The sequence below is a fragment of the Pungitius pungitius genome, chromosome 8 (assembly GCF_949316345.1).
Source record: "Pungitius pungitius chromosome 8, fPunPun2.1, whole genome shotgun sequence".
NCBI lineage: Eukaryota > Metazoa > Chordata > Actinopteri > Perciformes > Gasterosteidae > Pungitius > Pungitius pungitius.
In genome coordinates this window covers 21467526-21480754 of record NC_084907.1, presented here as the reverse complement: position 1 = coordinate 21480754, position 13229 = coordinate 21467526, and the positions used below count along the sequence as shown (strand labels likewise).

At 40.6% G+C, this 13229-nt stretch overlaps 2 protein-coding genes across 4 annotated transcripts in view; both read left to right on the top strand.

Moving 5' to 3' along the window:
- cfap20dc (CFAP20 domain containing) overlaps positions 1-8632 on the top strand; it is a 31683-nt gene extending 23051 nt beyond the window's left edge. For 2 of the 3 annotated variants that reach the window (XM_037489985.2, XM_037489984.2), the window contains 5 exons: positions 3083-3177; positions 4042-5759; positions 6606-6712; positions 6803-6914; positions 7038-8632. In XM_037489985.2, the coding sequence (XP_037345882.2) occupies positions 3083-3177; positions 4042-4163 (217 nt within the window). In that variant the 3' untranslated portion in view covers positions 4164-5759; positions 6606-6712; positions 6803-6914; positions 7038-8632. The other variant, XM_062563779.1, reaches the window with a different exon arrangement.
- A 1136-nt stretch (positions 8633-9768) lies between these two features.
- On the top strand, positions 9769-11230 carry si:dkeyp-67f1.2 (uncharacterized protein LOC556106 homolog). The gene is made up of 6 exons (XM_037489991.2): positions 9769-9906; positions 10021-10079; positions 10331-10381; positions 10462-10546; positions 10627-10753; positions 10861-11230. The coding sequence occupies exons 2-6, from the start codon at positions 10025-10027 to the stop codon at positions 10969-10971; spliced, it is 429 nt and encodes a 142-aa protein (XP_037345888.2). The 5' UTR covers positions 9769-9906; positions 10021-10024; the 3' UTR covers positions 10972-11230.
- Positions 11231-13229: the final 1999 nt, after the last annotated feature.

The window sequence follows — 13229 nt, the reverse complement described above, 5'->3', positions numbered from 1 at the left end:
CACTGCGTTCAGGCTGTGCAACGCCCTACTGAGGTAATCGGGTACAATAAGCTCCTTGATGTACAATAGAGCCTTACTGATTAGTGCTTTGTAGGTGAGGAGGATTTTAAATTCATTTCTTGATTTAACACGGCAGCCAGTGCAGCAAAGCTAATACAGGGGTAATAACATCTCTTTGACAGTACGCATGCAGCGGTTTTTCGGATTCATTATTAGAGCAGCATGACACTCAGGAATTGGAGTAATCGAGACTAGAAAACCCAAATGCAGGAATACATATTCTGCATTGTTTTGATATAGAATGTGTCAGATTGGTATTTCATAGGTTCTTTGAAATGAGTTTATGTGAGAGATTGAGGAATTATCCAAACATAAATTAGATTATTGACGGGGCTGTTGTGGATGACAATGCCATCGGAGTAACTAAATACTTAGATAACTCATTTCTGAGGTGTTCTGGGACTTGTAGAATAACTTCTACTTCGCCCACGTTTCACATCAGGAAAGTTTTTATGTCTTTAAGGCATGCTTGAATTTTGGCGTCCTGCTTGGTTTCATCTGCCTTCATCGATAGATATACTGTAATTGATTTAGTATCGTCTCTGTTTTGGGGATACGATTGCATAAAGGAAGCCTTAATAAGAAATATAAAATTGGTCCAAGCATAGAATCTTGAACTCTGTGACAAACTTTAGTGTGCAAGGAGGATTCATCATTTACATCCACACTGCGATTGAGGGCTAAAAGCAGCAGTGCTGTCACTGCCAGTCAAATGTTCTCGTCTCTGTGATTACATGTGATGGTCTCTGTGATGCTGGAGAGAAAATGAAGGTTAGAAACAGCTCAATAGCCTCTGAGTCAAGACTGGGCTTCTTAAGAAGGTATTTAACCACGGCTACTTTGAAGGACTGTTGGTTGTAATTGGCAAGGCCAGGTCTTTGTAAAGCACATTTCACAAAGGCAATTCAAAGTGCTCCACGTAAAACCACCAAAAGGATCAAAAGAAAAACATTAAACTAGCTAAAAATATAATAAAATGTCGCAATGCAGTTTTAGAGATAATATACAGTACACATTTCAAGGCAGCATCCAACAGGAAAGTCTATTTTTGATGATTTAAAGCAACCGACTCTCAGCAGACCCGCTGCCTTCTGGGAGGGTTTTTTTTTACCAGATATGTGGAGCAGAAAAAGTGAACATTTCTTCTCTATGTCTGGTTCTGACTCTGGGATTTGGCCCTAAACCATTTGGGGCTTTATAAACCAGCAGCAGGTTTTTAAAGTCAACAGTGCAGCGACCTCGGCGCTGGAGTGGTGTGGCCCACTTTCTGGTGTCAGCGAGGACTCGAGCCGCAGACGTCTGCTTTACTTTTGACAGAAACCTTAAACTTTGTTTAATAAAAGACATTAAAGCGGTTATTTCTACTAAAGAGGGGCTACTTTAAACTGCTCTAAGCAGCCTAGTTGTGCCAGTTAAAAGTCCGCATGTAGAAATTGTTTAATTTTTTACAATAAAACAAGTGTTAAAAGCCGTACCCATGGGAGGCTTTGACAGTGTTTCACTGGGAGATATTTGGAAAAGTTTATTTCTATAGACTTCTTTACCGTGTTCTCACTCGTTTATATCAAACTAATTTATTCCCTTTATCGCCTGTTCTTCCATATCTGATTAATAATACCGTAAGAATTGGATCACTCTCTCTCAAAGTCCCTTTTGACATTTGAAGTTTGATTTTCAGCTCTAGGGAGGCCTTTGTCCTTGGAAATTGCACTCATTAAAATTTGTACTATTGTTGCCTATCACACAGTCTAAGGGATGTTAAAGTGAAGTAAATGCACAAGAACTCGGGCCTCAGAAGAGAGAATGGACTTTGCACTTGAAACGCTTTGGTTAACTGTGAAGAAATCTCTTATTCAGGTTTAATTACATGGGGAGATGAAATGTAATTTGACCTGCATGGCTGGTTTAATTATTTAATCCATGGTAACAATGGTGCTCAAACATCTATGTGTGAGAGGCTATTTCAGCTCTTTGTTCATTAAAAGCTGGGAATTTGACCTTTTCTTTTTTTATACAATGTTGTTTCTTTGACATCTTTGACCATCAAACCTGTCTCTTCTGTACTTTACTCACTAAAGACACACATACCAACATTATAATACATACATATACTGTATATTATCTATATTATGTTTACCTAAATAATGACATGGGGGATTCATTAGAACCCATTAAAAAATCATCCTGTTAAGTTTGCAACACTACAGTTAATCAGAGAAGATGATGAAAATGTAAATCTGTTGAAGGAAGCCTGCTGAAAATATTAACCCAGGATTTTAGTCTATAGCCAACATACTTTAATGTGGTGACTAAATGTACTTTCTTTTCAGAGGGAGTGACATTATCAATCATTGATAATGAACGTTTGAATTGTCTGCTGTCAGCTAAATGTTGTACAGAAGAGGATTATAGTACCTCATTAAATATGTTGTGATGTGCACTTATGAGATGGTATCTCCAGAGGCGAAAGATGTTAATGGGCAATTGCGTAACTGACTATTATGAATTCAGTTTAAGAAGAAAAGGCAAGAAGAACTTGCAGTGCTTCCAAGTAATAATTCATCTTGTGGCATTTTTTTTTTGTCTCCCTCTAATCTGTTGCTTCGTACTAAAAGAGCAGTGTTGCACTTTACCGGAAAATGATTGATGTTTGGTTCGAGTCTCTGCAGCTCTCCGTCGGGGGAAGATAAACCCATTTAGCGGGAGGAGGAAGTCCTGATCCCCTAGACACGGGCAAGGTTAAGACACAGCTACTCCGAGCCAGAATGTGGACACTTGGAAATCACAGCTGGAGTCAGAATCTAATAAATGATCCTTCAGGTAAAACTGTGAGGCGCCGAGGCTAAGTGTGTGCAGGAGATGCGGCTCAAGGACAGCGGAGGCTTATAGTGAGAGCACGCCGTGATGGGACTTTGTTGTTAAAATGTCATACGGAGGCAATTTGAGCGGCGCGGTACAGTAGGATGAGGTGTGTAACGGCCCGTGTTGTCATGACTGTGTGCTTTTATGGTCTTTTTCCTAGGGAGTGGATGGACGTGCTCAGCCCTCCCATCATGCCTGCGGGCCAGCGGAGAAGGTCAGACAACACTTGGAACCATTTAGAAGATCTAATCGGAGGTACGGTGACCTAAATTGTGCTCCTTTTGGCCCCCAGACACTCCATTATGTCCTTTACACTCAGGCAAACAGCAAACAATACAAAACCTCAACATTAACCACACTAATCGCCCCAAATGCTCCGAGCCAGCGGAAACATTCGTTGGTGTCACAGTTCTTCAGCCGAAGACTGCACTCAACATGGGGGGGGGGGGGGGGACATGTGAAACGGTATCTAATTAAGGGTAAAGGCCCATAAGAGTGGAGCTCTCTGTCCTCCATATAACTCCATAGGTCATATAAGACAGGCTCATTACAGGTCTGCACCCCCAAGACACATCGACGGGGTTAATTGACGAAACCTTTTCGGTTTACAACATCATTTTTAAACCTCTTACACGATGTGTCTTATAATTAGTTTTCATTATCGTCGCCGAAGTTCCGATAAGATAAAAGGTTCCTCCTGGAGCATTCCATAACCTTTTTAGCATTTAACTGCCTGTCAATTTAACGGCTAAATTCCCGCACTTTAAAGTAGTCAGGATTACAGAGAATCTCTTTACCGCTTGATAATGTGGTACAAGGACTCGGTGTCTTAGGTCCTGATTGATGAGAGAAAAAAATGGCAGCGACAGAAAACTTTTAAATCCACCTGAGTCTGAAGGTCACCTCACTATCCACGCAAGTCATTTCATTCCAGCAACAGCTGATAGAGTAGGCCCTTACTCATATCTGGCATAGAAAATACAATATACGTTTGACTTTTCTTTCTTTTTTTTATCTGTTTGAATTTAATGAATATGAATTTCCAATGCAGAGTCATCTATGAATGTTTTTAACAATTACTATCAAGTGCTGCAGAGTGATGGTCTTGCATCGTTGTAGGACGGGAGGAGCAGTCAGAGAACGACGAGGAGAAGGACGATGAGTATTTGAATCTGCTCTATGATCCCTGCCTGAACTGCTATTTTGATCCAGAGACGGGGAAGTACTACGAACTAGCTTGACTCAAACGCTTGAGAGAATGTGAATGAATAAATCAGATGTCATAGAAAGTGGATGAATGGCATCATCGATTGTTGAGTTCCAAATGAATGCATCGTTCACAGAAATCTCGCTGCTTTTGTTTTTGAGGAGCTGACGGGAGATGTGTGTCTCTGGAATAGTCGTATTAGTGTGTAAGGGAGAGGGACTCGATAAATCAGACACATGTTATTTGCAAAAAAATGGAGTGGTTGCCCTTTCAGGAGCACAGCCGATGGAGGAAAGAGTCTTTTCGGAAGTCTTGGCCAGAATATTAATAAGTGAGCTTTTGAAAGAACTTCCTGGACTGTCTTCTAACAAAGATTTCTGGCATTTACATTTGGCTTGGATTAGTATAACAATTTTGTTCTTTATTTATTAGAATTTGTTTTAAAGGAGTAATTGAATTCTTTTAAATAAATTAAAGTGGATATGAATTGAAGTGACGATGGTGCTGTTTTAATGTGTCAATTTGCATGAACGTTTTGTGTTGAGCATGTCGAACAAAGCTTTACTTGCTTTGTTTTAATGGCCTGAAAAGCAAAAACAATGAAAGAGGATTGATTTTGAATGTATTCATCATTCATCGAAATTAATCCAACGTTGAAGTTCTAATGATCCCTTGTTGTTACATGTGAACCTGTACTAGATGTATTTAATGTAACCATCAGTTCTTTTCATCCATCCTGCAAAAGCACTGATCACACCTGATGAGTGGCTGATACGACATTGATTCATGTTCAGCCTGAGATGAATTGTCCGGAGAATAATGAAATGAAAGGAGAACCCATATCCATTTATCAAATTGTGATTCCCTGTAGTTTTAATCAAACAATAAATCCATCTGGATCAAAGGCTGACCTTTCGGATTGCCCTGCAGCCAGCATACTGGGACTCAGAGCAGGGCCGCTCTCTTTTTGTCCAATACTGACATATACAATTTGTACACTGTTGCATAAAATGAAATAATAAATATATAAATCTTTATGTATTTGCAACAAAACCCATTGTCACCTAGTTTATGTGTAGTAGTACTATTCTAGAGATAAAATAGAGCATTTAAATATATTTATTTCTAAACCGAAGATGATTTCTAGAAATTGTGCCTTCAGGATGACACAAGATGTGTGTGTTCATGTTTTCTTTTTTTTAATAATGTATCCCCAACTGTAGAAATGCCAATTTAAAAAAAAATCGATATGCTGCCTGAAAAATAGTTGAAGTCGAGACTTTAATTTGTTTTGAAAGGGTTCACCAGAAGCAGCAGGCACAGCAACCACAAACTGTTCTAAACGTGGCTCATCGGAGGGCCATGTGACACCAAACCGCCCGTCACATGACGTCGCCTGAAAGGGGGCGTGGAAATGTGCTTCACAACAGGTGACAGCCACCAGGAAGTAAACAACTGGCGTTGCAGTCGGACAGAAGACGTTTCTATTGAATAATCGAAATGCTCCCCATCAATTCAGGTCCCGACTATATTTTTTGATAAGTTATAATGTAGTGCGCTTTATTTTCACCCTTTATATAAGTGGGCTAGCTAGCCGGGCGCTAAAGTCACGACGATGTCAGCACAACAGGTAACTTTGAGAAGCCATACAGCGGTTTGGTGCGTTGACATCCAGCCGTGGTTGGAATTAGTTTGCGAACATAACACGTGACAAAGTAGAAATAAGTTCATCATTATGTGTGCATTACCATATTGCTTCTGCATTCAAAGTGGAAACGGTTCAAACTGGACATTTATATGACACTTTGAAGAATTCAACCTGTTTATACAATCGGATTATTGTTATTATTCAGTTTTTAAATCCACGTCCATCTGCCATCATGTGAAGAGAAATGACATATAAATGAATATAAAACAATATTAGTGATTGGATACAGTGAATTCATGTTGTAGGAGGTTACACAAATGTGGCATCCAAGTGCATTTAAACACATTCCACCAAGGATAAAGAAAACGACAAATATATAGATATGTATATTGTATTGAACATGCATATGTGGATAATGTCTCCTCATATCTTCCATATCCGATTCCTCCCTCATTGTTGTAACATTTAGGGGATGGGGCTCCTAATTATCACTAAAAAGAAGTTCTGGCAGTACTCCTTACATATGATCTTGTGCGCCGCTCTGATATAAGAGATATCGGCTTGTGATCATAGTTCTGAAGTGAGTGATCATTTATAAAAGATTACATGAGCCCTGCTTGGCATGTGAATCACACCCCCGCTGTGGAGCTGCTGGGTCACACATCAGTGTGATCCATAACACACATGCTGTTCAGCTGTCATACCTCCTGCGCATTTTTCCTCTTTTTTTTTTCATCTCAGCAACACATCATGAAGTGCACTGTGATGATGATGTGCTCTTTAACCACCCCACTGTTAGATCTCATCGGATACATTTGTCTTTTTTAGGCCGGGTTAAGACTTCACCCCGGGATTATTGCCTCGGTGATCTTCGTCTCCGTGGCGGCAATGTTTGCCGCTCTATTGATCATCCGAAAATACTGCCACCCGGTCAAGTAAAAGCAGACTTTATTAATGAGATTATTTGAGCTCTCCTATCGCAGTAACAACACATCACCTCGTTCTGTGACACGACTCTGTTTCAGCGAGGCACGATACAGATACTCACAGCTGAGGCGGATGGAGGACCAGGGTTCAGCAGTGACAGAGGCTGAAGGCGACAGGGGGCCCGGCCCAGTCGGAGAGGAATCAGACGAGGTCAGCGCATCGCCCCTGATTGCAGCTTCCTTTGTCCTTTGTGCCCCGCACACGCTGACACAGCTGTAACTTTCCGTATCACTTCTCGTGTCTTTTTGTGACTTCATTTTTTGCTCCTCACAGGATCTTCTGGAATGAAGCTCAGACCAAGACCCGGATGAACCGACTAAAGAAGCGTTTATCGTGGAGGAATCTTTTAGCGCTGCAGCTAATGATTATTTCTATTTTATACTAAAAACATCATTAGCTCCAGACAACATCAGAAAACACTTTTCACAATTTTCCTCCACCCCATCGTGACATCATCAATATGTGTTGCTTTGTTCACCCCAACATTTTCAATGTAATCATTTGAAAAATGCTTCAGAAGCTCCAACCAACAAATGTGTTGCTTTTTATAATTGGTTGCTAAGCTAAACGCTTAAAGTTTTAGTAGTTTGTGGTGGGAAAACACAACAAGAAAATCTAAATGTCTAACCAAAGAACCCAGGTCCAAAGAACACTTAACAACAATACCTCCAAAAGCAGCTAGATCTCTCAAGAAGGTTTAGGAAATTAATTAAAATAAATGTGTGGATTCAAATGAGGTAAATACGAGATATGGCAATTGGAAATGAACCACCAGCGGCTTCATCAATGGTACGAGCACGGGGCGGATCAGTGAAGGTACTCGTTAATAATTTAACAGCAGCAACGTCAAACGTCTTCAGTACGGTTGAATATGCCTCAAATGAATTAAAAAACAAACAAGTGGTGGCATTGTTTCCCAGCACTTCTGATATAAATGACTGCGACAAAGCATCACATGGAGGTTTGCCATTTTATGTGTGTGTTTTTTTCAACTCCATCGCAGACCTGCAGCTGGACACAATAACTACCAGTTGGCCGACCATTTGATTGGAATTATATTTCCATTTTCCCGCTAACCTCAACTCACTTAAAGTCAATTTGCTATTTAATAGTGTTAAGACTGAGTGATGTTGCATGCTATTTCTTTGACTGCGTTATTTGCCACAAAGAAAAATAAAACCTCCAGTTTCACCTTTAGTTAGAAAGTGACGTGCGAACATAATTTGTGTAACGTCAGTGTGACAGGGTGCTGACAGCTCGCACGGATTCATCATTTATCAGAGGCGTACACACGTACAGCATTTAAGAAAAGAGTAGGAGTATATTTTGAGTGACGTCATTCAGTCAAACGTTTCTCTGAACGCAAAACGTTCCCTCGTTGCAGTCAAATGTGGTGCACATAGGCCCTCTGCTGGCTGTCTGTAGTACTGCACCATGTGACCAGTATGAAGCGTTAAGATGCTGTTAGTGACAATATGTAACACTAAACCCGTAATTTAAATATGTTTGGGGGGGGGGGGGGGTAGAGAAAAGAACAGAAAACAGGTAAAACTGCAAATACCTAAAATAATAATCAGTATTTAATGTTAGTGATCAAACTTGCTGAAGGACTTATGTATGTAAATATCAGCACTCTGTACCATTTCAGTTTCAGTTTCATGCTCGTTTGTTTGTTTTGTTGCAGCCGAAGCGACTTAATACATGTTGTGATGCGTCAGCCATCTTTATTTGTGTGGTTTATTTGTCACAATATGGCCACACACAGGCTTTAATTCCATAATCACCCACTCAACTGTGTGTTGATGGATAAATGATGACCGTGCTATGAGTGACCACACGATTCCAATAAACATCATTACGGCCGGTCATTACTGCCTGTGGGGAAATGCTATTTTAGTTTTGAGCTCAAAAGAAGCAGAAGATTAGTCACACCAAGGAAACTAGTGTATCGGGAATAAACCGTGAGACTTGTTTTCAAGTTGCTCATGGAGCATCAGAGCTACAGAACTCATTCATGACATTCATTGGTACACCATTCTGTGGTTGATACTGTTGTCTCAGTGACATTTACCCACAAATAATAACACAACGTTGTTTTGTGAATTGAGTCTGACGTAGTTTCTTCTCTGTGCTCATCCCACTTAGATATTTACACAGAGTTTGACCTTTTACGCTCTGACTATTAGCACTGTTTCTATACATATAACATCAAATGGGATTTACAGAAAATGTACTTTTCTTACATTCCTTTTCCAACTTTTAGATGTTTTTTCGCTGAAAGCATTGCTCCCCACGAGGAGTATCTGCTACTGTTTGTGTACAGTGAGTAACTTGAGTGTCCAGTGCACACTGGCTGTGTGCGCATGATGCCACATCCTGGTTTGTTACGTTGCACAAAGAGGAGCTGCTTTTGTTTAATCATAACCAAACAACCTCCACCCAGAAGAGGCTTGGTTCAAAGAATGATCCGTGTCACATGAGAGCGAAGCTCTGCTGTATCTGCAGAACGTTGGGAAATACTTTTAGTGTAATAGTGTGTATTGCAGCTATGAGAAATCGAGGTGAGATTTTACGTTATTGCAAAAACAGGTATTTCTGTTGTTACCTGTGCCGACCCTCATCTCTTTGTGGTTGACAGCTATTCTGCACCTTGCTGCTGGGTTTTTTATCCTCTTTGTAACGGCAAAATTCGCCATCAATTCATTTGATGTTTGGGACACAGCAGCCAATATTTTTGGTGAGCTAAGTTCTACTTCTACCGAACAACCTCTTTTCATTTAGTTGTATTTGACTATTTTGAATAACAATGCCTCCTTTCTTTCATTTTAGGGGTTGATGACAAAGCTCAAATCGAACCCAAAGTGAAAAAAGGTAAATTCTACAATTAAACCACTCTTATTTTTGACAGGATTTGACTGCCACATAACGTGTGTGTGTGTGTGTGTGTGTGTGTGTGTGTGTGTGTGTGTGTGTGTGTGTGTGTGTCTTCCTTCATGATCAGACATACTTTTCCCTCAAGCCTTTTCAGCCTCAACAGCGGCGCCAAAGTGCAGCCTCTCCAGAGTCTGTCCGTCCGACCACTTCTCTTTACGAATCACCAGCGGAGCGGCAAACGTGGTTGGGCCAAAGATCTGTTTTGATGGTAAAATGTGCGTTCATTATACCTTCGTACTGGACATGACCAAGGACGCCAGTGTGTGTGTGTGTGTGTGTGTGTGTGACTGAGGGGAACTCAACCGTGTCTGTATCCCAGCAGCATCATGAGTACCGTATTGAATAATGTGGGACCAGGACTGAACATTGTGCTGGTAAACGGTGAGTAAAAATCCTCTGTGTATTTAGTGAAGTGCTGTCAATCATTTAGACTTTCTTAAACAACTCTTTAAAGCATTCCCATTTTTCGACTAAAAATACCGTCAGGAGCTTTCGGTCATGTGACCTGAACTTGATCAGCAGGTTAAATGTGCAGCAAAGTCCTCGTGGCGCTCAGACAGGTGACAGACAAGTTACCTCCTACTTTCTTTGTTGAGTTGTCGACAACCAAAATGTTGTATTTCCCACCGCAGGCAGAAATGGAAAAGTGGAAAAATATGGCTACCTCAATATGGATGCTGGCAGTAAGTTCTGTGCTTGTTGTGTCTTCACATTCTCTGTTAAATTTACGTTTACTGCATTTAGTTGTTTTTTTTACCAAAAGACGAAGAATACATCCTGGCATACCTGAAGGACATAAAACCTGGAACGATTGCCTTGGTGGCCTCTTTTGATGATGTGACAGCAAAGTGAGTCCAACTCTCAGCGGTCCAACTGCAAAATGTTCAAAGACACATAAAAGCCGCTCCTTTGGTTTCCTCTTTGGCAGAATGACAGACGAGATGAGGGAGGTGTTTGTTGGGATGGGAAGCACTTTGATCAAGTCTTTAAAACCCAGAGATGGCTGGGTGTTTGCTGGGAGAGCCGGCGCGCAAAACAAAAGCCTCCTTGAGAACGTCAGTCATCCATCTATTTAAAAAAAAAAAAAAATACTTCAAAACAAATTAAAAAAGCAGCAAAATTGACGTTAAATCTAATGTCCTCCTCCCTGTTCGTCCACCAGCAAGCTGTCAGCGACAATAACACCAACGTTTACGGCAGATGGCCGGAGACGGTGGAGATAGGCGGCTGCATCCTGAGGACCGCGACTGAGAATGAAAAGGAGGACATTTAGGATTTCCATGTAAAAAATGATATTCACACTTATTACTTACTACTATTATATTTACTGACAATGTGGGTACATCTTTTCTTGAGTTGTGCTTCCCTACGTCGTAGTTTTACTATGTTTCTGTCTGCTAAGCGTATAACAGCATCATCCTTTTAAATTTTAAATTGTGGTTCTTAGGACCTCGTACATATTGTAAAGATTTGCTGATGCAACATTTCCCTTTGTGATTGTGAGCTTTATGAATAAAATGTACTGAACTTCACTAGTGCTGTTGTTAATAATATCTGCCGAATGAATGTTGAGTGTTGATGAATGAACATGAAATGAATATTTCACACACTGACAGGTGGCTGCTGACCAGCTATTTATCACCAGACTATTTGTTTAATAGGATCCTGCTTGCTTACTTCCAATTAAAACCAACGTTTTGACTTTTTTTATCTCACCGTCTTTACCTTCGACGGAAGCACATTTGTTTGTGTTTTTCACTCAATGCGGGACACTAGTTCTGTAAGAAGTACTCATTTACTACAAAAAGTACAATAGAGAGAGAGACCTCAAAATATTGTTGCTCTGTCCGCTTTAAACGCAGGAGGAGTTTGTGTGGATTTTCGACCTGGACACATACTGAGGACATGGGAGTCACCCGTGGAAAGAAGGTCAATTTGTTGATTTTTATTCTTTATTTACCTTGTTCTTTGTCTGTGAGATACAACACAAGTCTGGTTGTGACGATCCAGCAGATGTGTTCAAGCAAAAATACTTTCCCGGAGTCCATTGTGTGTTTGAGAAGATTGACGCACTGAGAACTAATGAGGAAACCAACCATCACACCTTGTTCTGTGTCATCACAAAGGCCAAATATTGTACAAATTATGGATTCCTGATCACATTGAAGCTTTCATTTTCCAGAACTTAATCATTTTGCTTCGGCAGCTCCATTATTTCAGCTTAAGTTTCTGAACCAAATACCAATCTGTACTGAATAAAAAAACCAACACGACAGTCATGTCTTATTAACTCTTACTCAGAGAAACAGCAGCCTGCACCACACGTGTCATTAAAAGGCCTAGATTGCACTTTTTCAACTATTTAAAGTGTATATTTTTGAATCACTTAATTTTAATGCAGGTTTATTCGGCAAAGAGAGAAAGACGTTGGACACGACGCAGCCAAAACACCTCAACAAATGTTACGTAACATGTTCATGTTACTAAAGTCATTCTAATAGCTATAGTTTGACATGTTTCTTCCTTTACTGAAAATAGTCATCAAATATTTAATGAAATAACAAAAACAGACAGAATGACTTTATTTAGGAGCCCACTAATAACTTCTCTCTCGACTGTTAATTCTGCTCAAACTCCAGCAAATGAGACTCTCAGTGGGAATCAAACAGTGTTTTGTTTGACACTTTGATTAAGTAATAAATGAGGTCCACCCCCCCCCGCTTCACTGGACATGCTGAACTGGAGCTTTCCTCCGTCGGCATCATTTGGCACCAGTTAGCGTTGCCATTGGCTTGAAACGGCGACCTGACTGGGAGGTTTCTGATGGGAGTGCGGCCATGCGTCGTACTTTATCTTTATCCATTTCAAAAAAGAAAAAGCCTTACCTACGTGTTGTGATGTATTTGACGTGCCAATTGCTTTCTCCAGAGACACACCTGTATGAGCCTGGTGAGAAACATTATCGTCACAGCGAGTCGTTTAGCTTTGTTTGTGCGACTCTGAAGAACTCGTGCAGAAGTGACAGAGATAACGCCTTAAGTTGTCTTTGTGTGAATCTGTGCTTTGATTTAAACAGAAATGATCTGTTCTTAAGGAAGAAATGACTGTGTTGCATGAAAATGGTTAGTATTTAACACCCAACAGTGGATTGTGTGGATCTTCAAGGCCTTTGATTTTCGGGAATCATCTCTCAACCTCGACATCCATAATCTCAAATCTCAAAATGTGGCTCAGTTACCGTGGCGATACACACGTGAGTCCAAATTTAGTTTGTATAATTTCCCTCCTCCGCAGCTAGAGAGAGACAAAGGACAGCCAGGAGACGGCCTCCTGCGTCAAAGAGAAGTGACAGCTGTGGTTTGCGGGGTTTGTCTTACGTGTCTGTGCCTTGTTGCTATTTCTGTACTTGACGAGACACACGTTATCGGCATGAAAATGAGTGACAGTTTCATTGCAGACGTTTTGAAGGTGTTCATATGTTCACGTCTCCCTGCACATCTTTGTGTCATAGAGCCACGTTGGGAATGTTTT